Source organism: Myotis nattereri, assembly GCF_964212035.1.
Source record: "Myotis nattereri genome assembly, chromosome: 3".
Lineage (NCBI taxonomy): Eukaryota > Metazoa > Chordata > Mammalia > Chiroptera > Vespertilionidae > Myotis > Myotis nattereri.
The window spans coordinates 207,485,197-207,510,327 of NC_138077.1; the positions used below are offsets into that span (position 1 = coordinate 207,485,197).

A 25,131-nucleotide genomic window follows, 5' to 3' on the forward strand; every position below is an offset into this window, starting at 1 on the left:
TCAACCTGTGGGTCGCGACCCCTTTTGGGGGTTCAACGACCCTTTCACAGGGGTCGCCTAAGACCATCAGAAAACACATATATAATTACATGTTGTTTTTGTGATTAATCACTATGCTTTCATTATGTTCAATTTGTAACAATGAAAATACATCCTGCATATCAGATATTTACATGACGATCCATAACAGTAGCAACATGACAGTGATGAAGTAACAACGAAAATAATTTTATGGTTGGGGGTCACCACAACATGAGGAACAGTATTAAAGGGTCGCGGCATTAGGGAGGTTGAGAACCACTGGTCTAGAGGGGCTCAGGGGAGGGCCCCTGCCCCTCAACCCACATACAGCTGGTCAGTGTGGTGCCGCCCAGCTGGGAGAGTCCCCACAGGAGAGATTGTCCGGGGAGCCGCACCCAGGGGCCTGCACCAGCAGCCCTGGCTCGGCCAAGGAGGAGGCTGGGGCTGGGGCTGGTAGTTGGGCCACGGGGTCCTGCTTATACGTGAGGATGAGAAGTATAAGGCCTGGTGGGGGACCCACTCTCCCCATATCTCCCTGCCAGGAGGAGTGGGAGACCAGGACCCGGGGCCTGCACTGCCCACCTGACCACGAGCAGCCCCAAGAGCTTGCTCAGCCAGCACGGGAAGAAGCTGGGGTGCCACGTGAGTGCCCTTGGAGCGGAGATGGGGGACGAATTGCGGCTCTGGGAAACAGCTTTATTTCTCTCAGGAGCCTCTGGTTGGGCGTCGACCCCAGAGGGGATCGTGCCTGCCCTTGGTGACAGTGTCCATCAATCTTGTCCGTCACTGGTGAATTTGACGGACGAGGGTGGAGTGCCCGCTGTGTGCAGGTTTTCTACTGTCTTGCATTCTGAGCTCGGTCCACGGTGGGATTTGTCCTTCAAGGCAAGTGGCACTTGTCCCACCCAGGTGCAAGGTCAGAGCTGCCTGCCTCACTGAGGAGCTGAGCTGGGCTGGGGGGAGGGTGAGCTGTGGTGGGCAGGGAGGCAGGATGCCTGCCCCATCTGCTTCGCCAGGGCACTTAGGTGCCCCGGTTCTTCTTGCCAGGCTGGCTCACTTTGGGGCCGGTGGGTTTGTCACATTGGAAATGGCTTTCTTCAACTAAAACAGAGAAAGGGGAGCTTTTGGGGGGAAGGATGTAGAGGAGGTTGCGAATGGGGGCTCCAGTGTTGTTGGACTCCCCTAAGGGTTGATTCTGGGGTGAGTGTTCGAGTCAGTGCCTCCCCATTACACGGATGGAATCACTGAGGCTTAGAGACTGGCAGGGCTGGCCTCTGGTCATAAAATAAGGTAGGGTAGCCAGACCCAGTGGCCACTTTGGGCCAGGAAGTGGGGCTCATCAGAATCCCACGAGGCCCCTCAAAATTTGGATGGGAGGGTATTGGTGCCTTCCACCTTCCCAGCCTGCTCGAGCGTGGCCCCTCCACTCTGCTCCACCCGGGGGACCCTGGTACCTCCACCCAAGACACGGTGCCCACAGCTCTGCCTCGAGACGTCACGAAGAGGGACTGAAGGTTCAGCAGCTCGAAGAGGTTGTGTGCCTGGAGGAAGGGTGGGTGGGAAGTGCTGGAGGGCAGGTGGCACCCACACCGCCCTCTGGCTTCGACTTATCTCTAACCGGAGGGGAGGGTTTGAGCAGAGGTGGGGGAGCGGTACCCACGCCTCCTCCTCTCCCACCCGGGAAGGGGATGGTGGGTGGAAGACCAGGACCTGAGCCTGCAATATCCAGCACGACCACGAGGGGTCGCCAGAGTCCACACAAGGAACCAATGGGGAAAACCTGTTATCCAGCAACAGTGTCCCAGAGGGGTTGGGACCACCCCCAAACCCCCAACCGGCTTCTTCCCCTCCCTGACCCCGTGTTCCAGGCTCTGTGCTTGTGTGGGGGAGAGGGAGGGTGTGAGCATTCAAAGGGATTCAATGATTTTCCCAAGATCACACAGGGAGAAAGCAGTGGATCTGAAATTGAAACCCAAAGACATAATTCAAACACTGCCTCTCTCCACCCAGAGGATTCTGTTACGTAAACCCTCTCACTGCCCTAGCCTTTGCATCATCCCCACAACTCTGGGAGTGGGGTTCGGAGAGGGCAGGAGCTGCTCTGCCCGTTCTGCCGATAAGGAAGCAGCCCAGGAGGGACAGAGCCACGCTGGCTGCATGTGGGGACGGTGTAGGGAAGGTGGAGCCGAAGTTTCCCTCTCCGCTCTTCCCCTCTACCCCAGGGTCCTTGTGCCCGTGCCTGAGTCCTCCCCATTACCTCGTGCAGGGAGGTCTCTGGAGACAGCTGCAGGGTCACTGGCTCCATGGGGCAGCCCCCAGCCAAGATGTCCTGGAGATAGTGCTGGGGACAGGGAAGGGTTTTGGGAGCCTAGCCCGGCCTCCCTCTCCCCCAGGCTGCCCCGCTCAATCCTCCTCTCCCACAGATCAGCTGTCCCCTCCACTCCCACCATGCTGACTCCCCAACTCCCCCAACACCCCACGTGAGTACCACTTGGTGTCCTGGAGCCCAGGAAGGTGGCTCAGCCTGGAGGGCCTGCAGCAGGTGGGCCCTTCGCACGGTGCCCACCAGGATCTGAGACTCTGGACGAGCGGAGAGGGAGAGGGAGAGGAAGAAGGAGAGGGAGAGGGAGAGAGCTGAATTATGAGGCAGGAATTTGTATTTCCTGGGCACCTACTACATGCCAATAACTGTGCTAGGTGTTCGTGTGTCTCTCGGGAACGTCCAGCAGCCTGTGGGTCAGGAACTATTGTCACCCATTTTACAGATGAGGAAACAGGCTTGGCAGCACAGAGAGGCTAATTGTCTTACCCGAGTTCACTCAGCCTCTGACATAGAGGTGTGGTAGCCAAAGGAGGCTAAGGCTGCTGGGGGCCAGGAGGGAGTCTGCTCACCCTGAGGTCCCCCATGTGGCAGGCCTCAAAGCAAGAGCAGCTTTGGGGCACCTGTGCCATAGGGCGGGGTTCTGTGCCCCCCTCCCCCCAGGAAGATTCCCATCTAGTTCAGGCCAGTGAAGGCAGGCACCCGGGAGCACACCATGTTCTGAGGTCCTACTGTGTGCCAGGGGCTTGGCAAGTCTCAATCCAGGCTATCACTGGACTTTGCAGGTACTCGGTTTTGAGGCAACAGCCTGATAGTTTTGCTTCTTATCCAGTAAAGTAAAAACTTTACAATCAGACCTTCAGAAACAAACACTTAGAGCTATTTCTTGAGTGAGCAGTAGGGTCCCACGGCCCAGGGCTGCGGGTTGGGAGCTTTTTGCCCCCTGTGGCTCTGAGGGTGGCGTGGACTTTGTCTGGAGGCCAGTTCTGTCTTTGTCCCAGGATGGGAGGCCTCTTGGAGGGGGTCTCCTCTGCGAACATGTTCAAAGGGGACCGTGGGCGTGTTCTGTGGGATGATGTAAGGGCTGCCCCAATTTGGGTGGGGACACCGCAGGTCGTAGCGTGGTTTGCCCCTGACGCTGCGGCTCACAAGTGGCCCAGGCCTCTTAGGGTGGCTGTGGGGGCCGTTAGGACCCGTATGGTTGTGCAGGTTGCTCACTCCATGAGGTACCTGCCCAAAGGACAAGCGGGGACCAAAACCCAGCTGTGCCACGCTTGCCAGGGGTGCACCCTGTCTCATGCGCACAGAGGGGACATAAAGGTGACAGTGGCCGTGAGTGGACATGGCTGTACGCCCCCCGACTTTCCTTTCCCACTCGCACTGTACTTGCCAGTGGAGAGCGATGCTCTAGCCAGATGCTTCCCCAAGACTCTGCTTCTGTGTCTTCTAACAAGGCCCCATTCATCCTTCTTTACAAAGATGCTATCAGGGATTGTGGCGGGGACTCAGCCGGGCAATGTTGGAAGGGGAGGCGGATGAAGGAACCCTTCGAGAACCTGGTAGCGTCCCATCCCCCTACCCCCACGCCCCGCGCACCAGGCCTGGTCTCTAGAACCCCCAGGTCTGCCCTGGAGAGCTTCGCAAGCGCCCTCTCATCTCCCGTGGCAGCACAGAAGCCACCCCAAGCAGGCCGGTCAGTCTCCATCCTAACAACGAGGAGGAATCAGGCTCGGGGAGGTGAGGTGATTCCCCCAAGGCACCCAGTTACCGAGCCCGGATCCAGATGTAGGGCCAGTGCCCTGCTGCCCCTCTCCTGGGCCTGCGCCACCAAGAGGAGGTGGAGGGAAGGCCCCTCCCCATCCCCCCCATTCCTGCTGAGCACCTGTGCTCTCCTCCAGGGGGTACTCAGCCTTGTCTGTGGAGGTGATGACCTTGACCACCTCCTCCAGTGGCATGTCCTTGGCCAGCGTGGTGATGCTGCCGTTCATAAAGTGCTCCACAATGACGCGGTGAGAGCTGCAGGCAGAGGGGTGCTCCCGTCAGGTCCTGGGGTGAGGGCACGAGGCGGGGTACCCCAGAGGGAGAGTTGCTGGTTCTCCAGCGTGGGCACAGACTGAGAGGTTCCCAGAATGAGCAACTCCTGGAGCCCCGAGGTTGAGGGCACCTGGGGACCGCTCACCTATGGTCTGGCTCTGAATTCTCAGCCCCACCCCCTCCCCCCGGCCCCTAGCTCCCCGCAGACCAGCTTCAGGCTCGTTCATTGGGAAGCCTTCCTTAGAGAATGTCATTTGAAGAAAAGTTTGATGGCAAAAAAAGGGGGGGGGGGCTTTAAAGTTTGAAAACACCCCCATTTTACAGATGGGGGAACTGAGGCTTAGAACAAGGTGGCGGCTTGCATGCATTCAGAGCTGGGCCCCGGACCCAGCACTCTCAGCCTCTTAGTCCTGCCTCTCCGGGGACAGAGGCTGCTCTGGTCCTGCCTGGTGGAGTGAGGACCTCCGAGCCTGTTTGTGCCACTTCCACAGAGCACCGTGGGGAGCGGCAGGGGCCTCCCAGGCCTGCTGCTGACTCTGTGACCTGGAGCCAGACGCGGCACCTCCCTGAGCCCGTTCCCGACGCCTGGGCGGTATCTGTCCTGCTGTGAAGACGGACTAATGACGAGTAAGACATGAGGCCCAGGAGGCCAAGGACTTGCCCACGGTCACGCAGGGAGCTGGGGAGAGCGGAGACCAGAGAGCAGCCCCTCCCACACCACCCACGTCCAAGGTCAGCTGCAGTGAGGTATTGCAGGGAGCTGCACCCCCAGCCCACCGGGACACCCCCACCCGTCTCAGCCAGCCTGAGGCAGGCGCCACTCACCTGATTTTTCGGCCCCGGATCCACGGGAGATACGGCAGCTTCTTGACAATGATGGTGCCGTCGTAGAAGGAGGGCTGGCAGCTCTGGGCAATGGCGTTGGCCGCCAGCACCGCCATCAGCACGGGCAGCGCGTGCACGATCTGGCCGGTCAGCTCGAAGGCCAGCAGCGCCGTGGAGACGGTGTGGGTCACGGCCCCTGAGAAGGCCGCAGCCCCTGCAGGGGCAGAGCCAGGGCAGGCGGCTCAGGCCAGGGGCCAGCTTCCCGCAGAGGGCGGGCTGGGGAGGCTGTGGCCAGGGGCCGGGTGGGAATTGTCCAGAGGCCACACGCTGGCCACCGTTGGAGCGCCCAAAGCCTGGGCTCAGTGCGGGGAGAGCAGTGAGGGCGGGGATGAGAGATCAGGGACAAGACAGGCGCTGGAGAGAGTAATGGGGCTCAGGGAAGGGTGGGGGCTCACTGGGGGGCTCTGTGACCACCCTATGCCCTGCAGAATCGCTGGCTGATCCTCCAGGTCCAGCCCACCCAGTGGGGCCCTGGCCCACTTACCTGCCAGGGCATACCCCCCGGGCATGATGGGGTTGGTGACCCCTCCGGCCACGATGCCCTCAGGGAAGGCAAGAGAGAGGGCCTCCCCTATGAGGCGCCCAATGGCAGCTCCTAGCCACAGACTTCGGGTGAGCAGGGCTGACCCCGCCCCTCAGCCCTCCATCCTTGGGGACGACCTCAGTACCATGCAGGGGAGGGAGGGGCGGACCAGGAGCCATGGCCTGCCCCACACCCTGAACCTCTAAGACCCTCAGGACCCCAGACTCACCGAAGATGAATATGGGCATAAAGTAGCCAGCGGGCATGGGGATGGTGGTGGCCAGGATCAGCATCCAGAACTGCGGGTGGGAAACCCAGAGGGGCAGAGGCTCGAGGCAGCTGGGCCATAGTGGGCAAGGGAGGGGCAGGACAGGGGACAGGGCGTGTCCCAGGGTGCTCAGGCGCATTGCCGGGGTCTGGTGCCAGAGAAGGCGTTGGCCAGCAGGAGGAGCCTGACGCTGACAAAGTGCCTACTGTGTGCCAAGGGCTCTCCGTCCTTCCCTCTCAACCTTACCTTTGACGAGGCGCCATAACTCTCCCATTTTAAAGATAGGGAAACCAAGGCTCAGAGAGCCGGAGCAACCAGGCCCAGACACACAGCGGGCAAGGGTCAGGCCAGGGAGCGTGGGCGGAAGGCCCAGGTGCTGTGCTGCATGCCGGGGGAGGCACCCCACCCCCATGATGGGTTCTCGGCTGTAGGCACACGCCTGGGGGCCCCGGGGCGCCCACCTTCATAACCAGGAAGAAGGCAAGGGTCCCAAAGATGGTGAACCGCGGGTGGTACCACTCGAACCACAGGTTCTGGGGGTCGGGCTCGGCGGGCCAGGGCGGGGACGAGTTCCGGGTGATCAGTGCCCACGAGTTGTTGTCAAACAGCGTGTCCAGGTGCTGCTTCATGGACAGCTGGAGCGGGGACGGGGGGAGCTCAGAAATCTGCATGAGGGCCCCCTGCCACCCCTCCGGGCAGCCGTCCCCCCACCCCCCACTGCCTGACCTGGCCTCCCACCCTCTCCCCCTTCCCAGTGTAGGGGACTTGGGAGCTGCTCAAACCTCCCCTTCGTGGGGATTGAGGGAGATGACAGGAACTAAGTGGAAACAAATCGGGGCCCCCTCTCCCACTGCCCCAGCCCAGGGCCCCTTACCCGAGAAGCCATGAAGCGGCCCACGCCAGGGGGATAGGTGATGGAGGCGAGAACCAGGGCGGCCAGGGCGGAGTACAGGGGCTTGCTGTGGGGGTGCAGGGGGGGAGCTCCAGGGCCACTCTCCCCTTCGCCCCCACCTCATGGCCCACCACCCTGGGGGCTGACACTGGGGCAGGAACAGGAGGGTCCATCCCCCAGTGGCTGTGTGACAAGGGGCAGGGCTGATGGGAGAGTTTGGGACAGAGGCCTGCTGGGACCAGGACAGAGCCCAGCCAGGTCCGGGGAGCGGAGGGGGGGCGGGGGGAGGGGAGTACGTGGCCAGTCAAGGGCAGGTAGGGGCTGACTTTGAGGTGCCAATGCCAGGGGCAGCCAAGTTTGGGGAGGAGAGGGGGCTCCGTAAAGGGCTTGGGGCTCCGTGGGGAATGGGGTTCAGTGAGGGAGTGAGGACTCCGGAGGGTGGGGGTTACATGGAGGGTTGCTAGCCCAGTGAGCAGGGGAACAGTGACTGTGGGGACCTGAGAGGGGTGTTATGAGGGAATGGGGCTCCTTAAGTGGGGTGGGGGCTTGGGAGGTTTAGGAGGCTCAGTAGGAAGATGGGGTGCAGTCAGTAGGAGTTGTGGGCTCAGGGGGCTGAGTCCCTGGCGGGGTGTCTCCCTGAGAGGCCCAGCCGCGGCCCAGAGCCCACCTGGTGGCCAGTAGTTTGGAGGTGAGCGGATTCGTCTTGACGAAGATGAGGAAATTTCGCTGACAGAAGAGGTACGCGCAGCTCAGGACGCCACAGATGGCCCTGCGGGGAGGTGGGGTGAGTCCAGAGCAGCTCCCAGGGCCACGGGCAGCCCGTGGGGGGCTGCAGGGACCCGAGGCACCGCTCACCCCAGCGCCACAAAAAAGAAGATCTCCGGCAGGTCGAAGGGGACGTCAACCCGGAAGCTGGTCTTGAAGAGGGAGGTGATGGTCTCTGCGGGGAGGGGCGGGGGCGTCACACTCACACCCCAGCCCTGGCCCCTGCTCCCGGCCCAGCTCTGTCCCTTCTACCCTCAGGGCCCCATCCTTCCCGCCTAATCCTCCCCCCCTAGAAGGAGCTGGGGATGGAAGGGGAGGGAGAGGGGAGAATGGCGAGGAGGTGGGGGAGGTGGGGGGAGCCCTGGGACTCACCCTGCTCGCTGTTGAAGACGGCCAGGAGGCGGAACATGAAGGCCCCGCAAGTGGCGGCGAAGAAGCCCCTCCAGTAATCCCAGACGGAGAAGTGGGAGGACATGACCTCGATGCTGAACAGGACGCCTGGGGGCGGCGCTGAGCTCAGGCAGAACCCGCGCCCTGGCCCCTCGGTCCTGCCCTCCTGGCCTGCAGACAGGGCCCCCCTTCTCTCTGGCTCTGAGCCCAAATGCGGGGAGGGCCGGGCCACCTCCTCCCCGTGGATGGGACTGCTATGATCCCATTGCACAGATGAGGGAGTGAGGCTCCGGGAGGTGAACTGCTGGGCCAGGGCCACCCAGAGAGCTGCTCTCACACCCACGCCTGTCTAAGGTAACCCCAAGGCGCCTGACACCCACTCACTCACCCCCCACCCCCACCCCCAGCGGGCAAGACTGCTGTAAGAACCAAGACCAAAATTAGTCCTCAGCCCTCCTCTGGCCCCTCCAGGAGACGGGTGGGGGGGGGGTGTGCTGTGGGGAGCCCCAGGGAGCCAGGGGAGGGGTGAAGGCCAGGGTCTCACCACTGAAGGGCGCTGCAAAGACTGTGGCCACGCCCACTGCCGCTGCCGCCACCAGCATTTCGTTTTGTTTGCTCTTGTTCTGGGGGATCCGAGTCCTGGGCTCAGAGTCAGCTCCCTCCCTCTCGTTCCCTCCAAGGGGGGCCCTCCCCGAGCCCCTTACCTCGGACTCCCCAATGGTCTTGGTGCGCACGCGGCCCAGGTAGGCAGCGATCATCACACTCAGGTGCACGAAGGGGCCCTGAGGGGAGAAGGGACCTGGAGGGGAGCCGGGCCCTTGCTGCTCCCTCTCAGGGCCCAGGGTTGGGGGGCAGAGGGAACCTCCTCCAGACACAGCACGGTTGCCCCCCCACACCCACCTCTTCCATCTCCCAGCCTCTTGTCACACTCTGGGGACCCGGCCTCCCCAAGGCTGAGCCCCGGAAGGCGGGCATTGCCCTGCAGGGGTGGGTGGTAGGGAAAAGGCAGGCCTCGGGGAGCAGGGAGGGTGAGTGTCGGGGGTGCTCTCTCGCTTGCTCGTACCACTTTGCCCAGGAAGATGGTGCTGCCGGAGGCCAGGGTGCAGGTGAGGCCTACCACCTTGGCCCCAAAGTTCTTGATGTCCAGGTAGTCCTCCAAGACCACCCCGGACAAGATGGTCTTCAGCTCCGGGATTCCAGAACCTTGGCAGCAGGAGGGACAACCTTGGGGTTAAACTCTTCACACCCGACCCTGCACAGCGTTTCACACCACCCTCTGTCAGGTCCTTTAAAACCCAGGAGTAGGTTTCCTAAACCCATTTTTCAGAGGAGGAGGCCGAGGGTCAGAAAGGAGATGCGAATAGCCCATGTCCTTCCAGCTGGGCCTGGCAGGTGGCTGTGGCAGACTCAGGGGAAGAGGGGGGATCCAGGCACCCCTGGAGTTCCCATCTGCTGGCCGGGAGCTGGAGGCAGAGCTGAGAGGCCTGGGAATACTCTGGGCATCGACCCTAAAGGAGAACCTGCCACCAGTTCTCCCCATCACCACCCAGAAAAACTCTCAGAAAGGGGCCAGAGCCATCAGCGACCCAGGAGTCAAGATCTGGTCTTCGTGCTGTGTGACTTGGGGCAAGTGACACGACTCCTCTGAGCCTGATTTCTCCGGCTATGGAGTAGGGGTACTGCCTCCTGCCTGCACCCATCAGAAGCCTGAGGACATGAAGCCGTGGGGACTCACCTCCTGAGAAGGGCGTGATGCTCTGTGAGAAGCCGGAGGAGAAGGAGACCAAGGCCATCGGGTACACGGTCCAGGAGAGATACCGGAGCAGGTGGCTGTCTCCAATCTCCCGGTACAGCCACTTGTGTGCTGGGGACAGCCAGGAATCAGGGAGCACCCACAGGCTCCGCGGCCCTCGGGTGCCCCCTACTGACCGGGAGACCCAGGCCTGGAGAGGGGAGGCCCAGGCCGCCAGGGAGCAGCAGCTCCCCCAGAGGAGCAGGAGCAGGACCCTGGATCCCGACCCAGGTTTGCCCCTCCCTAGCTGAGGGGCCTTGGGCCAGTGACTCCGCCTCTCACAGCCTCTGATTTCCTGTCTGTCAAATGGGCTAGTGGTGGCACCTCCCTCACCGGGTCATTGTGAGGAGTGAGGCAGAGTGTGAAGCTCCTCAGACAATGGGTGTTTGGTGCGCGGCAGGGGCTCACGATGGCATGGCACCGGAGCAAGTCTCCCCGAGAAGGTGTTACCCTCTTCCTGCCCCCGCCCCCTCTTCCAGGGAGCCCTCAGGGTGGAGAGAGCCTGCTGACCCAGGGTGGTCTAAGCAAGTGCCCTCCCCCAGCGACTGAGTTGAGAGCAAGGAGGGAGGGAGGAGAGGGAGCCACGCAGCAGGACCAGGGGAACATAGGACTCAGACGGAAGGGCTCTTGGGAACGTTCAGGGCTCTCTCACTCGCGGTGCAGATGAGGAGACGGATGCTCAGAGACAGGCAGGAGCTTGTCCAGGGTCACACAGCAAGCCAAGAGCAATGCCAGGCCCTGGCCTGTGTTCTCAGTGGTTAGAGCGTTGGCCCTCAGACCAAAGGGTCTCGAGCTCAATCCCCGGTCAAGGGCACATACCTGGGCTGCAGGTTCAATCCCCAACCTTGGACGGGGCTCAGGCGGGAGACAACCAATCAATGTGTCTCTCTCACATTGATGTTTCTCCCCCACCCCACCCCCCTGCCCCCGTCCCTCTCCCCCCGCTCCTCCCTCCTTTCCACTTTCTGTAAAAATCAATGGAAAAATATCCTCGGGTGAGAATTAGCAACAACAAAAAGAGCAATGCCAGGACCAGACCAGGCCTCCTCTTCCCCAGACCCCTCCCACCCTGCTGCACCTGGTGGCGCACCTGGCCTCCTGAGAGCCCTGGGTCCAGAGCGGGCATGTGTGCCCCAGGGGGCGGGGGGGGGGGCGCTTACCTCGGACCACTCGCCCCACGGTGAAGCTCATGGTGTAGCTGATCAGGGCCATGAGCACCCCGAGGGTGGCCAGGAAGTACCAGTCCTCACCCACACGGAACAGCTTCTGCTTCAACCACTCCAAGCCGCCTGGCACAGGGGCACGGGTCACAGCCCAGAGCCAGGCGGGCATGGACAGCCCTTCCCTGAAGCCTGCTCTTGCTCTGGGCTGGGGAGGTGGTCCAGCCCAGGGTCGCCTGCAGGGGCACTGCCTCACGTGGGGGCAGAGCAGGATTTGTGGTGGTGATGGTGGCAGCGCAGGGAGCCTCCGATGGGCCTGCCCCCACCCCTACCCCACACTGGGGTACTTATGGAAGGACGATCAAGGCTCAGGGGTGAGGAAGAATGCTGGGAGCTACCGCTCTCTCTAATCACCACAGGGTCCGTAGCTTAGGCAGCACTAGCAACACTCCTGTGTTGTCCCAGGACCTGCGGGGCTGGTGTTGGGCCAGAGAGCACCCCCTGGGCCTTAGCAAGGCCCCGGGCACAGTGATCGGGCATCGGGGCTGCAACCCCAAAAGGCAGAGGGCAGGCGTCGAGCACGTCTGTCCAACAGACTGATGGACAGACAGATCCCTTCCCTCTCTGCCACCAGGAGGTGCTGGGCAGTGATGGTGGGGCAGATAAAGGGGGAGGGCAGCTGGTGGGCTTTCAGAGGGCGGGAGGTGCAGCCTGGGAAGGGGGTGAGGTCCTGAGGGGTCTCTGACAGGGAGGGGAAGGGACCCAGCTCTCACCTCTGATGCGTCGGCGGATGCGGGGACACGGGCCCCACAGCTCCTGAAGAGTCACAGGGTTCCCCGAGGAGCCCTCTCGCAGCCCCACCAGCTCCTCCATGGCGTCCCTGAGGCAGCCGACAGGCGGGGGGACCCTCGGGGAGCTGCCCCAGTGCCCGCGCCCTGCCCCCGGCCCTTCCAATATTGCTACTTCCCGGGTCAAAAGGAAAGGTGGCGTTCCCCAGGGTGTGTGCGTGTGTGTAAAGCTACCCGGAGGACCTAAGTCTAGCGGGCCCTGGGGTGTCAGCGAGGGCGTGCATGTGCGTGTAGAGTGTGAGGTGGGGTTCCTGTCTGTGCCCTTCGCGTCCAGCAGCGGATTGGCCAAAGCAGGTCTGCGAGCCTCAGAGCCCTTCCCGCTCCCGTGGTCCCCGCTCCCACCCTCCCTGGACACTGGTCTGTGTCTCCACCGGCGGCTCTGACTCGCCGAGCCCATCCCCGAGCCCCCTCGGCTTCAGCTCAGGCCACAGAGGCAGCAAACCCCAGGCCCAGAAGGAGAGGACGAAATGAGACGCCGGCTCCCTGCCCCCCGGCCCTTCTGCTCCTGCCCGGCTTGACCGGGGCCTGGCCAACCCCCTCTGAGTCCATCCCCAGCTCTGCACCCAGCGGCCCCTCACCTGTGTCCGTCCGCCCTGCTGTGGCCCCAGACGGCCTCTAACAGGGACTCCTTTGCCTGCAGCTCAGGTGAACCTGCACAGGTGTGTGTTCCACCAATCAGCACCTGCCCCCCGCCTCCCCCCACCCCGCCGGCCGGGGTTGACTGTGGCTGTTAAGAATGTCCTTGACAAACCGACTGGAACTGCCCAGGCCTGCTGGGCCATGCAGCCCAGAGCAGCCAAAGGGAGCGGGGAGCAGGACTCCCCTCAACCTAGCGTAGCCACAAAGCCGTGCTGCAGGCAGGGGATCCGGGGCTTTGGTGGGGACCCCACACACACAGCGGGACCGTGAGGGGTCGTCTGTGGGCCGAGGGTCGGGCCCTGGACTCTCAGAGCTGGTATGGAAGGGATCTGAAAGAGCAGAGAAAGGAGAGGGGAGGGAGCCGGCAGAGGAGGAGGAAGGGCTGGGGCAAAGGTGGGGCACTGTCATCGCTGCCCCCTTGCTGTGTGCCAACACCCCACCCCCAATCAGTGAGTGCCCCTGGGACCCAACCAGGGGGGCGGCATTATTCCCATTTAAAGGGAGTCTCAAAGAGGCGGCTGCTTGTCAAGGTCATAGAGGCCAAGAGCAGAGCTGGGACGCCTCCCACAGGTTTGCCTGTCTCCAGAGCCTGCACAGCACCCCACGGTCCTGCCCTGACAGCCCACCTCGCTCAGAGCTGGGCGGAGGCCCCCAGCTGGAGCAGTGGGTAGCGAATCCCGGTGGCCGGGGCCTGGGGACGAACTTAGACTTGATCCTGGTGTCCAGCCTCTCCAGTCTCAGAAAACGGCCTCTCAAACCACAAGGCTTCTGGGTAAATGCCCAGACTTTGTCGCACCCCAAACAGAGGGTAGGAGCCAGGGCATGGGGGGCATGGTGAGGAAATAAGCACATGTTACACCCTGCCTACGTGCCAGGCCCTTAAGTCTACAACTCAGTTCATCCTCCCAGCACCCTGTGAGTCCGGGACAGCACCACCATTTTGCAGATGACAAATGGAGGATCAGAGAGGCAGTCACTCACCTAAAGTCACACAGCAGAGGCTGAGCCCAGACCTAGACTGTGTGCCTTTTCCCCTACCCAGAGCTCCTCAAACTCCGGTGACTGAATCAACCAGGGCAAGGTCTGGGCACAGAGCAGAGGATTTTTGTCTGTTGACACTTTTGAGAGATTTAGGCAAGAGATCTGGGACCATGGCCCTCCCTCCCCCAAGTAACCCCCACCCCCGAAAATCATGATGGCCCTTCAATGACTCGTTAAAATCCTGGGAGCCTGAGCCACCCCCTCCCCTAGAGGCCAGGTCAAGTCAATCCAAAATAGGAGCCTGTGTGTGTTGTGTGTGGGAGGTGGGGAGGGGCTTGCTGCCCCGTCGACATCCCAGACCCACCTCTGGCCTCCAGCAGCCGCTGGCTACAATCGCACAGCCAGGGTCAGCCAGCCAGCAGGCCCAGCACGTCCACACCTCACCCCCCGGCCCTGCGAGCACCAGGAAGCTGGGAAGAGGGCGGCGGGGGTTGTGGTGGCTGTGACAAGTCCCTCCCAAAGCTCTGTACCCCCACATGCCAGCCCCTCCACTTCTCCCCCTTCTTCATCGAGCCCCAGCAGCAGCGGAGGGAGAACGGGCTTAATTAAAGCCATAGCAGCTCCTCCACCCCCAGCTGGTCCCCCACCCCCAACTGGCCCCCACACTCAGCGCCTCCGTTTCCTCTTCTGTCCGGTAAGGGGGGCCTGGGAGCCGTGGGGCAGGGCCTACCTCGGCCTCATTCACACCAGAGCCGGGAACAGTGCCTGGCACATAGTAGGTGTTCAGTAAACCTACTGAGTGCTGGGTGGTTTCCAAGCACTGGCCTGTGGGCTGGCTGTGTGGAGAGCTGATGGGACCAGATTCCTGGTCCCTTCCCAGGGCCCCAAATTAGAATCTTGGGGTGCAGGTTAAGGCTCTGGGTTTGTCCAAATTCCCTCAGGTGATTGGATGCCCTGGCAGGTTTGGGGATTCAGGGCATTTGATCATCTCTGAAGCTCCTTCTATCCCTGTGATCTGAAGGGAGAGGCAGGCCCAGAGACAGGGCGATGGCCCCGATGACCTTCAGGGTCCCTCCTGGCCGCCGAAGCCAGTGGAGGCAGTATATGTGTGGGCGATGGCTCGGGAAGGGGGGCAGGGGGAGGGACGGTGGGCAGAGGTGGGGAATGAGATCTGACGTCCAGGAGCAGTGACTCAGGCCCTCAGCACCATGACAGTGTGTCTGCATTTAGCCACTGGCTCCTGTTTCCCTGGCGGGCGGCAGGCTTATGGGCCCCCCCACACCTCCCCCACCCTCTTCCCATCTTGCCTCGGTGCTGGCGACTTCCTGGCAGCCCCCTGGGCCAGGATGGGTGTCAGGGGCAGGGATTCCAGGCAGGAATCTCCCCTGGAGTGAAGGAGCCCTCTTTCCCCAGCCACTGCCTTGGCCCCCCTTCAGGGACCACCCCTATAGATGGAGCCCCCAAGAATGACGTTCTGTGGGAGCCAGAGAAAAGAGAAGCAGCGCCCACCTTCGGGAACTCCCACTCTAACGGGGACACAGTGAACCGTGCCCTGGAGGAGCTGTCAGTCTCACAGACCCAGGAGGACCAGGTTACACTGCCAGGAGCTGGGTGGGCAGACAGGCGGCACTGTGGGCATCGGGGCAGGGGCCCCTGGTGTGCACTGCAGCAATCAGAGAGGCCTCCGTGGGGGAGGAAGGCAGGACTTGGAGAGGAGAGCGGAGGCCCCACACTGCAGCCTGGGCAGATGCGAAGGGCCCACTCTCTTCTCAGAATGGCCTTTCCCTGGCCCCCCTTACCCCGCCTCCCAGGTCAGTCCTGGCTCTGCTGAGCTGTGGAGAGCACACAGGGGCTTCTCGGGGGCTTCCGAGCCAGCCCATCTCCACACATGTGTGTTCAGGTCACCCGCCCTCCTAGGAGGCTTTGGATCAGAAATGTCCGGGTTCGAATCCAGCTGTGCTGCTTGCCCTGTGCAAAGGGCCTGCCCTGAGTGGCTATCTCCCATCTATAAAATGGGGGTGACGCCTCCTTTCAGAGCTGTGTGGGGAGCAAATGGACCATCCTGGAAGCTCCTCCCTAGGAGCCTGCAGGCCCTGAAGCCAGAGCTAGAAGGACTGTCTCCGGAATTCTCTGCCTCCCGAACTCCTGCCCGCTGGTCCCAGGGCTCCTCAAGCCGGAGGTCAAGCAGTTCCCAGAAATACAACCTCCAGATCTTTAGGGGCAATTACCAAATTCCCTGCGTGGGGCCCAACCCCCAGCCCTGCCTCAGGCTGCTAGCTTCCTCCTCTTGGGGCCCCCAAAATGTTCCAGAGTGTGCGGGGGGGGGGGGCGGGGGGCAAGCATGGAGTCTGGGTCCCAGTGGGGGCTGGCAGGGGCACAGCTGCACATTCTCACCCCCCAACCCCCATCCCTAAGAGACGTCTGTAAACATTGCCTGCCCCGAGGGAAGGAGCCCCTCACTTCACACAGGGGTCCAGCAGGTGGGGGTCCTGCACCCACCCCGACCTCCTGACCAGGCATCTCCTGGTCCCTGACCCCTTACCACTCAGATCCCCTCTTACCACAGCTGGGACTTCGGGGGAGAGGGGACAGGACATAGAAACGCCTGGCCACAAGGAGTATGCCCTCTAACAGGGGAGGCAGAGTCCTTAAGAGCCCCTGGCTGATGGGGAAGAGAAACGGACCCCCCCCCCCCAACACACACACACACACACACACACACATGCACACACATGCACACACACACACACACACACACACAGGTCCTGGGCGCGGGGTCTGAGTGGCAAGGGGACAGCTCTGGCGCCCTCCCCGCTGCTGTGCGGCCCCAGGGCTGGAGTTATCGGCCTGGAATGCCAGGCTATGAGCTCAGCCTCACGGGCCTGCGTGCGTTGGACTGTCAGCAGGACCGTCTCACTGGAGAAGATTTCCAGCCCCTCTGGGCCACGGCGAGGCCTAAATTTAGCCGGTAGACAAGGGGCTGGCCCTGCGCCCGGGCGGCCGGGCCTTATAAAGCGCCGGCAGCCGGGCCCGGCACACTCCCCCGGAGCCCGCCACCCACACCCCTGAGTCCACCCTGCCGCCTGGCCGGGCCCGGCTGCCCGCTGTGGATGAGCCACCGGACCTCCTCCAGCTTCAGAGCCGAGAGAAGCTTCCACTCCTCCTCCTCCTCGGCCTCGGCCTCCTCAGCTGCCCGAGCCCTCCCAGCCCAGGACCCACCCATGGAGAAGGCCTTGAGCATGTTTTCCGAGGACTTTGGCAGCTTCATGCGGCCCCGCTCCGAGCCCCTGACCTTCCCAGGCAAGTGCTCGGGGCTCTGCGGGATGGGGGACAGCCGGGGGGGGGGGGGGGACACCGGCTCCGGGCACCTCTGGATGTGGCTGTGGCTGCAGCTGCACGTGGCCACCAGGACAGATGTGGCCACAGAGACAGATGTGGCCATGAGAACAGGCAGGCCTTCAAGGAACAGGTGTGGCCCGGGGCCAGCTATGGTGTTGATGGCCACAGAGGGAGCTGGAGGAGCTCTGAGGGGCTTCATGAGGTTGAGGGGGGGACGCATCCCCTACTCTAGGTGTGGGGCGGGTTGCTACACACACACACACACACACACACACACACACACACACACTCACTCACTCACACACACACTCACACACACACACACCTGTGCCTGGCGAGGCTCCAGCCCCACCATGGCAAAGGCAGGCTGCAAGAGGTGAGGAGGGTGGGCAGGGAGGTTAGGAGCAATAGCTGAAAGGGAAGTCAGGCCTGGGGGGCCTCCCCTCTCCCCAGGAGAAGGAGCCGGAAGCCTGAGTTCTGGGTGCAAGCCTGCTCTGTGCTCGGCTCACGGCAGCCCTCCCCACAGCCCGCACTGGGGGGCCGGGCAACATCAAGACACTTGGCGATGCCTATGAGTTTGCAGTGGACGTGAGCGACTTCTCCCCTGAGGACATCATCGTCACCACGTCCAACAACCACATCGAGGTGCGCGCTGAGAAGGTGAGCTGCCCGCCCGCCCGGACCCCAGGTTCTGCCCCTGTACCCTACTCCCATGTCTCATCCTGGGACCCCAGACTCTATCCCATGTCCCTCCGAAGTCCCCAGGGCACATGGGAGACCTTGCTCTTGTAGCTCGGGGACCGCAGGATCCCCGTTACTGCCTCTCTCTGCCCCGAGATCCGTTTTCCAAGAGCTGGGCAGCTGAGAGGGCCCCAGGGGAATGGGAGGGGGGAGGGACGCAGGCAGGGGGCACCTGAGCTGTGAGGTGAGAGAGGGAGGTGGTGGTTGAGTGAGGACAGCTGAGTGAGGACAGGTGCGTTGGGGACTCACCTGGACAGCTGCGGGAAGAGTTCCCCCACATGACACCCCTCAAGCCCTCTTCCCTCCTGGCTCCAGAGGCCCAGCCTCCAACCTGGGACCCCTGAATTAGAGTCCCTGTCATCCAGGATCCCACACTCCAAACCCCACACTCCCTCTGCCCAGGCTCTCAGGGTCACTGGGTCACTAGCCCTCGGAGGAGGGTGTGCCACCAGCTGAACCTGGACGCTGCCCGCAGTGGGCCACAGCCACAGGTGCCCCGTCAAGGAGAGGGGCTGCCCACAGCTCTGCCAGAGCCCCCAGGGCCCAGCTCCCTCCCTGAGCGCAGGATGCTAGGTGCCGGGGCACCCTGTCAGGGAAGCCAAGGATTGTGGGCACCAGGACCAGTGGGCAGCATGTGCCAGCCCTGCCACTCCCGCCAGTGACTCAGCCACACCAGGCTCCTCTGGACACTGTGTGCTGACCAAGCCGTGGGGGAAGGGCCACCGGCCCGGCCCTGACCGTGGAGACCCAGTGGGGCTGGGTGTCCAGAGGGCCCAACTCGGCCCTGTGCCAAGCCCCCTGCCTGCCCATTGGAACCCTCAGCACCTGTGCACCTGTCCCTGCATAGCCCTGGGCCTGTGGCCACCATCATCCTGGGCAACAGCCTGAGAGCAGACCTCTCAGCGGGAGGCCCCGCTGGACTTGGACGGGGGAGAAGGGGCTGGGGCTTGACATGAGCCGGACAGGGTGCAGGGCAGCCGGCCCTGACCCAGCTCTCCCCCGCAGCTGGCAGCTGACGGCACGGTCATGAACACCTTCGCTCACAAATGCCAGCTGCCCGAGGACGTGGACCCCACTTCCGTGACCTCAGCCCTGAGGGAGGACGGCAGCCTCACCATCCGGGCCCGGCGACACCCGCACACGGAGCACGTCCAGCAGACCTTCCGGACAGAGATCAAAATCTGAGGGCCGCCCTTCCCCTGCCCTCCCCGACTCCCCCTCCCCCCACCCCGACTCCCCCTACCCACCCCTACCGCGCCACTGGCCTGCCAGACTTTCCCTAACCCCTCATAACAGCTGCCAGGACATCTCAGCCCAGGTCCCAGCCCTGACACCCCCAAGACCCCAGGTGGGTCACCCCCACCCCAAAACGGAGGCCTTCTGCTCTGCCCAGGACAGGACAGGAGCCCCCTTGCCTTCCAGATGTGGCCTCTCTTAGTGCAGAACAAAGGGATCGGGGTGGGGAAGGGAGATCCAGAGAGCCCACTTGGGAAGGAAGCTGCGGAGAGGCAGGGTCTCTGGGCAAATAATCTGCAGGACAGACGGACAGCAGCTCCGCTGCCCTATGGAGGCTCTGCCAGGCAGGGGTGGGGAAGGGCACTGCGGCCCCCTTGGCAAGAGGAGCAGGCGAGGCAGGTCCCCAGGGGCACAGGGAGGCCAGGAGACAGCCATGATGGAAACCTCCCCTTTCCACTCTCTAAGCCCCAAACCAGCTGCCTACCCACCTGGAGCGCCCAGCCAGCCAGCTGTGCCAGGGCATTTGTATACAGATGGGGTTTTTCCAATACAGCTGGTTCGTGACAAACGGTGTGAAACTCCTGCCATCTGTTACCTGCTCATGTCCCCAGGCCAGGCCAGGCCAGGCCAGGCTGAGGGGTGCGGCTGGTCCTCCCCCTGCCCCCAGGCCGCGGCTCCTGGGGCTGCCTCCACGCAGAGGGATCACCGAACCCATGTGGGAGTGAGACCGTGGGTGGGGCTTTGGGTCTCAAGGTCAGACCAGTGTCTGGCCAACCTTCGCCATGGCCAGTCCTTCCCCCTCCTCAGTCTATGAATCTATAGGTTTGGCGTGTGTACACCGCTCGAATCCTAAGCATTACCATTGGTTGAGTCCAAATTCAGAACATTCTAAAGTCAGATCCAATCTCCATATTCATCAGGGGGGAAGCTGAGTCTCTGAGCAGGTGGCTGCCCAACTTGCTCATGAACATAAACCCAGGAAGTCCGAGGCTCCTCTCAAAGCGCCCCCCTCTGGGTACCGGGAAGTAGTTCCCCCTCTCTGCCTCTCTCGGCCTTTGCCTGTCCCCACATCTTTCTGCTGGAGAAAGCCCCCAGCCAGTTCCCTCCTGTTCCCCAGGCCAGGGAGGGGCTCAGGCAGCCTTCATTTTGGGGAGCCTCAGCTGCCCGCCATGATCCTGGCTCCATTTCCACATACAAAACCAGGGGTAAGGGGAGGGTGCATCACAGGGTAGGGTGGCCTCTCGCCTGCCATTCTGTGGTTCTTAGGGGACAGTTCGAGGGGAGAAGGGCATGGGAGGGTCCTGGCATTGTACCCTGCGCACACAATAAACGACAGAATCCCAGACTTCTGGAGACCACCTGCCTGAAGTTCTCACATTTGGGGTGGGTTTGGAGGCAGCTGGCGTGGGAAAACCCCAGGATAAACAGACATGCCTCCCTTGAAATGTTGGGGTGGGGGTAGTAGCTCACGCAAAGCTCAAGACCTTACAGAAATGTGGGTGTCCTTTGGCCTCCTCCCTTGGCTTCCAGACCCACCCGGGCCGGATGTGGAATTATTTCCGTGAAGAGCCTTGCAGTGCCTTCTCTTCCAACTGCCAGCCAGCACCTGCTGCCCAGGCCAGGACAGTCCCAGGTGCAGGAACACCAAAGGCCGGTCAGCTGCCCAGGGTCCCTGCCTCCTTGAAGCCTATCTCCTACCAGATGGCCACTGAGGATCAGAGAGGCTGAGTGACTGGCCCAGGGTCACAGAGCTGAAACCTGGCTGGGGTGTTGGCTAGTTGAGGAGTCTGGGTGGTCTCTGGAGAGACCCCCTGCCCCCATACGCACCCCACACCCTACCAGGTGATACTGAAATCACTGCCGGGCGCTGGCCCCCTGCAGCTGGAGCTGCTAGCAGGAGGAGGGGAGGGAGAGGGAGAGGGGGCGTGGTATTTCCAGCCGAGGTGACTCACGGATTCCACTGGGCTATTTGCAGCCCCGACACTCATCAGCCCGAGGTTTGGGGGAGGAGCCGGACCAGCCCCCACCTTTCCTCAACTCCCACCTGCAGGGTCAGGCTCACCTTGGTGTGGGGACTCCAGTGAAGCCCCCCCAATCCTGGGCCGGGCTGGAGTGAGCTGGGTTGCCAGCAGCCCTGGCTGGAAGAGGATTCAGCTCTCCACGTGGCCAATGGGGCCGAATACTTGCCACCCCCAACCCCCAGGCGCCCCCTCCCCAGACTGCGGTTGGGGGATGAGGGTCGTGCAGAGGACGGAGTGCCAGCTGGGGACTGGACACGCCCAGGCCTAGGGAGCCTTCCAGCCAAGGTGACCCTATGGAAGAGGAGGGCCGGGAGGAGGGGACGCAGGCTGCCCACTTTCGTCGGCTCCGCCCCCTAGGCCTGGGACTGGCGGCTACCCTTTGTCTCCTAGGACCCCCCACCCTTTCCAGGCTAAATATAGGCCTGGCTGAGGGCCCTGCGCCCCGCCCCCACCCTGTGCGGAATAATTATAGCAGCCCCATTCATTGAGAGCCCAGAGTGTGCCAAGCACGCTGCTCATCCCCACAAAAATCCTGCAAGGTGGGTACCAAGGGGGACAGGCAGGTTCAAAGAGGACAAGCAACAGACAGGCCCAAGGTCACCCGGCTTGGAAGTGGTATGGCTGGGACTTGAATCCTTGGCTGTGGCTCTAGTCCTCTGCAGCCCTGGCCCGTGTGGCTCAGTTGGTCAAATGTTGTCCCATGCACTGAGAGGTCATCAGGGGATTCCAGGTTGAGCCACGTGCCCAAGTTTCCGCCTTGATCCCCAGTAGAGGGCATGCAGGAGACAGCTGACTGATGTTTCTCTCTCTCTCCCTCTCCCTCTAAAAAACCAATAGCCCTAGCCCGTTTGGATCAGTGGATAGAGCGTTGGCCTACAGACTGAGGGGTCCTGGGTTTGATTTTAGTCAAGGGCACATGCCGGGGTTGCGGGCTTGATCCCCAGTGGGGGGCGTGCAGGAGGTGGCCAATCAATGATTCTCTCTCATGACTGATGTTTGTATCTCTCCCACTCCCTTCCTCTCTGAAATCATTAAAAATATATTAATTAAATAAAAAAGGCTAACAAGCTTCAGTAAAGAGTGGAGGGTCAGTTATAAACTCGGGAGCCACATAACCTGGGTTCAAATTTTGGCTCTACTTTTTCTGAACTGTGTGATCTTGAGCAAGTACCTTAACCTCTCTGTGCTGAAATAAAATGGCGCTAATAGGGTCTACCTGTTAGAATTGTTTTTGTAATGCATGTGTTAATGTAAAAAACAACAACAACAACAAACATTCAAACCTGTAAAGAATTTTTGTCAGTTTATTTAAGGCAAACGGTTGACAACTGTCAGGATGCAGAATCCCAAGGTACTGAGATAGTGCTCCGGAGAATGGCAGTTTTTCATCTTGTTTTATGCGTTACCATCAAAGGAGAAGACGTAAGTGGGTTACCTGAAATCCACTGGTGATAGAGTAGGGAGGCGGGAGAAAGCAAATCAGGGAAACCTCTGGGATTGGATAAAAAGTAAAATGATAGACACATGCTTCTTGTACACAGGTGGGCATCAGCTAGGTAACAGTCAACAATTAACACAATAACAATGACAAGGAGGGAATCTGTGGGCTCGGCCAGGGCCGTGCTCTGGAGGGTCCGGAAAAAGGGAAGCTACAAGCTGCCCTGACATTCCACAGGTGTGTTATCTTAGATGCAAAGTCACAGTAGGCTCAGGAAAGATCGAAATTGACCTTTGTCAGGGGAGACACTGGCCTAGGACATGACTACCCCTACAGTGATGGTGAACCTTTTGAGCTCGGCGTGTCAGCATTTTGAAAAACCCTAACTTAACTCTGGGGCCGTGTCACATATAGAAATTTTTTGATCTTTGCAACCATAGTAAAACAAAGACTTATATTTTTGATATTTATTTTATATATTTAAATGCCATTTAACAGAGAAAAATCAACCAAAAACATGAACTCGCCATCACTGCACTAGACACTGCTTGTTAATTAAAGGCTTTAATCTCAGGCCATCCTCTGTGGTTACTGGAGGTCTCTTGAGCTTGCAAGGCCACCATGCAGGCCTTTCCTGAGTGAGTCAGGTGAGCATGTGGTCCCTTTTCGTCCACACATGTATGTAAAAGCTTTGGCATTTGGTAAAAAAAAAAAAAAGCTTTGGCACTTGGCATAGCTCACGTATGCCACGCTCTGAAATGCCCAGTAGGGCTCAGATACTGGTATTTCATATAGATTTGGATCCCGATATCCCCAGCCTCACGCACACTCTCTCTGGTGCCACTGGGACCAAGACATGGGTGGGGGATGGGGGGTAAGGGGGGTGGGGGGAGGGGTCAGGGGAGCTGCCCTAGTACCTGGGTCTTCTCTCCAGGAAAAGCAGGTGAGGGCAGAGCTAAAAGGTTCCCTGGCCCCCAGTAGAGCCTGGGGGGGGGGGGGCGGGGGCAGGGGTGGAGGTGGGAAGGGAACCTCCGAAGACTTAGTCCCCTCAGCCATAAACAAAGATCAGATGGCACCTCCCAGGGCAGCTGTGAGGAAGCTGAGAGAGGTGATGTTTTAGTATAAGCTCAATAAATGCTAAGCTCTTGTTAAAATTGTTGTTTTCCGAACAAGGAAATCAAAGAGTCCACCCACACTGGCTCTGCCCTCAGACACGGCAGGGTCCTGAGGGGCTGGGTGTCAGCGGGCTGGATGGGGGAGCAAGGCCAGGGCCTCTAGGCAGGGGCGGGGGAGGGGGGCTATTTACTGTCAGCACAGCTGGCCTGGGGCTCACTGCCAGCACCAGCCAGGCCGGTCCCCCAGGGCCTGCATCCAGGCACAGCCTCCAGGAGAGCCTGGGGGCTACTAGACTGGGAGGGGGCCCTCTGGGTGCCTCCCTGAAGGACAAAAAGCTGGGCTGCTGGCCCCAGGGAGCCAGAGAGGAGAGGTAGGCCTGCCCTTTCCTCCTTTCCTCCCTTCTCGAACAATTCTTGACCATCTAGTGCCCCAGGCACATTAAGGCACTGTGGACTGCTAATTTAAAACTAAAAAGGCCTTTCAAAGTGAGAGGCAACAGGTATTTATTTCGATTCCAGGTCAGGGCACATGTCCAGGTTTCAGGTTTGATCCCTAGTAGGGGGCATGTAGGAGGCAGCCAATCAATTGTTCTCTTTCATCAATGTTTCTATCTCTCTCTCCCTCTCCATAAAATCAGTAAAAACATACTTTTAAAAATAAAATTATCTCATTGGAGCATTTGAGATCTTGCTTCTTGACAATGCCATCAGTTTGGCTCAAATAAACTCTTATAAACATTCTCTACATACATACATACATAAAATGTCCTCATTTATTTATTTTTGACGGGACATGGTCCTGAATTAAGCATGGATGCCAATCTAGGGACACATTCACTTATTCACCCTTTCACTCACGGGTTCAATAAAGCCTATCATTTATTATTATTTTTTTAATATATTTTTATGAATTCAGAGAGAAAGGGAGAGATAGAAGCATCAATGATGAGAGAGAATCACTGACCAGCTGCCTCCTGCACGCCCCACATTGGAGATTGAGCCCCAAACCTGAGCATGTGCCCTGATGGGGAACCAAACTGTGACCTCCTGGTTCATAGGTCGATACTCAACCACTGAGCCACACCGGCCTGGTTAAAGTCTATCATTTATTCATTGGTTCATTCCCTCAACAGGTTTTCGGTAAGTCCATACAGTATGGTCTGTTGTTAAAGCTCTGAGGTCCAAATTACTTCCATTTCCAGCCTGGCTCTGCCACTTACTAGCTGTGTGACCAGCTGCTTAACCTACCAGAGCCTCAGTTTCCTCATCTGTAAAATGGAATAGCACCTGATAGGACTGTGATGAAGAGACTAACTGAGCTATTCTCCATCCAAGTGCCCCATCTCAGTGAGGGCCCCATTCACCTGTTCAGCCTCTCAGACACTCCCTACATGCTGCCAGGCCCTGGGCTGGGTCCTTGGAAATGCTTCATTCTTCCTTCATTCGCTCATTCAACAAATGTGGACGGAGTGCCTGCAGCATAGCATGGGGTCACGATGCTGTGACGACAGGTGTGTAGCCACACTGCCTGGGGTTTGGATTCGGGCTCTGCCTCTGTCTGAGTCGGTGACCTCGGGCGCATCACTTCCTCTCTCTGGGCCTCAGTTTCCTCATCTGTAGAATGGCAATAAAAATCGCACCCACCTCACAGGTCTGGTGTGAAAGGAACCTGAGGCAGGTGGTGCACCTAAAAACATCAATAGCCATTATTGCAGATGACAGG

At 60.5% G+C, this 25,131-nt stretch overlaps 2 protein-coding genes across 5 annotated transcripts; one reads left to right on the forward strand and one right to left on the reverse strand.

The window, feature by feature from the left end:
* Positions 1-88: 88 nt before the first annotated feature.
* CLCNKB (chloride voltage-gated channel Kb) lies at positions 89-11,923 on the reverse strand (the record flags this gene model as incomplete). 3 transcript variants are annotated; one of them, XM_081088345.1, is made up of 19 exons in its annotated part: positions 89-1,122; positions 1,476-1,562; positions 2,279-2,359; positions 2,513-2,601; positions 4,224-4,357; positions 5,201-5,414; positions 5,745-5,855; positions 6,013-6,082; positions 6,513-6,686; positions 6,926-7,010; positions 7,611-7,712; positions 7,799-7,883; positions 8,081-8,206; positions 8,643-8,721; positions 8,803-8,880; positions 9,162-9,301; positions 9,834-9,962; positions 11,051-11,179; positions 11,824-11,923. In XM_081088345.1, the coding sequence occupies 19 exons, from the start codon at positions 11,921-11,923 to the stop codon at positions 1,075-1,077; spliced, it is 2,061 nt and encodes a 686-aa protein (XP_080944471.1). In that variant the 3' UTR covers positions 89-1,074. The 3 variants fall into 3 exon arrangements, with proteins under 3 accessions (XP_080944471.1, XP_080944470.1, XP_080944472.1); XM_081088344.1 differs by having other exon boundaries at positions 2,279-2,362; XM_081088346.1 differs by lacking the exon at positions 9,834-9,962 and having other exon boundaries at positions 2,279-2,362.
* Positions 11,924-16,360: 4,437 nt separating this feature from the next.
* Positions 16,361-20,184, forward strand: HSPB7 (heat shock protein family B (small) member 7; the record flags this gene model as incomplete). Of its 2 annotated transcripts, none has more annotated exons than XM_081088157.1 (3): positions 16,361-16,818; positions 17,384-17,517; positions 18,604-20,184. In XM_081088157.1, 3 exons carry the CDS (start codon positions 16,629-16,631, stop codon positions 18,781-18,783), a joined length of 504 nt encoding a protein of 167 aa, XP_080944283.1. In that variant the 3' UTR covers positions 18,784-20,184. The 2 variants fall into 2 exon arrangements, with proteins under 2 accessions (XP_080944283.1, XP_080944284.1); XM_081088158.1 differs by having other exon boundaries at positions 16,629-16,818; positions 18,652-20,184.
* Positions 20,185-25,131: the final 4,947 nt, after the last annotated feature.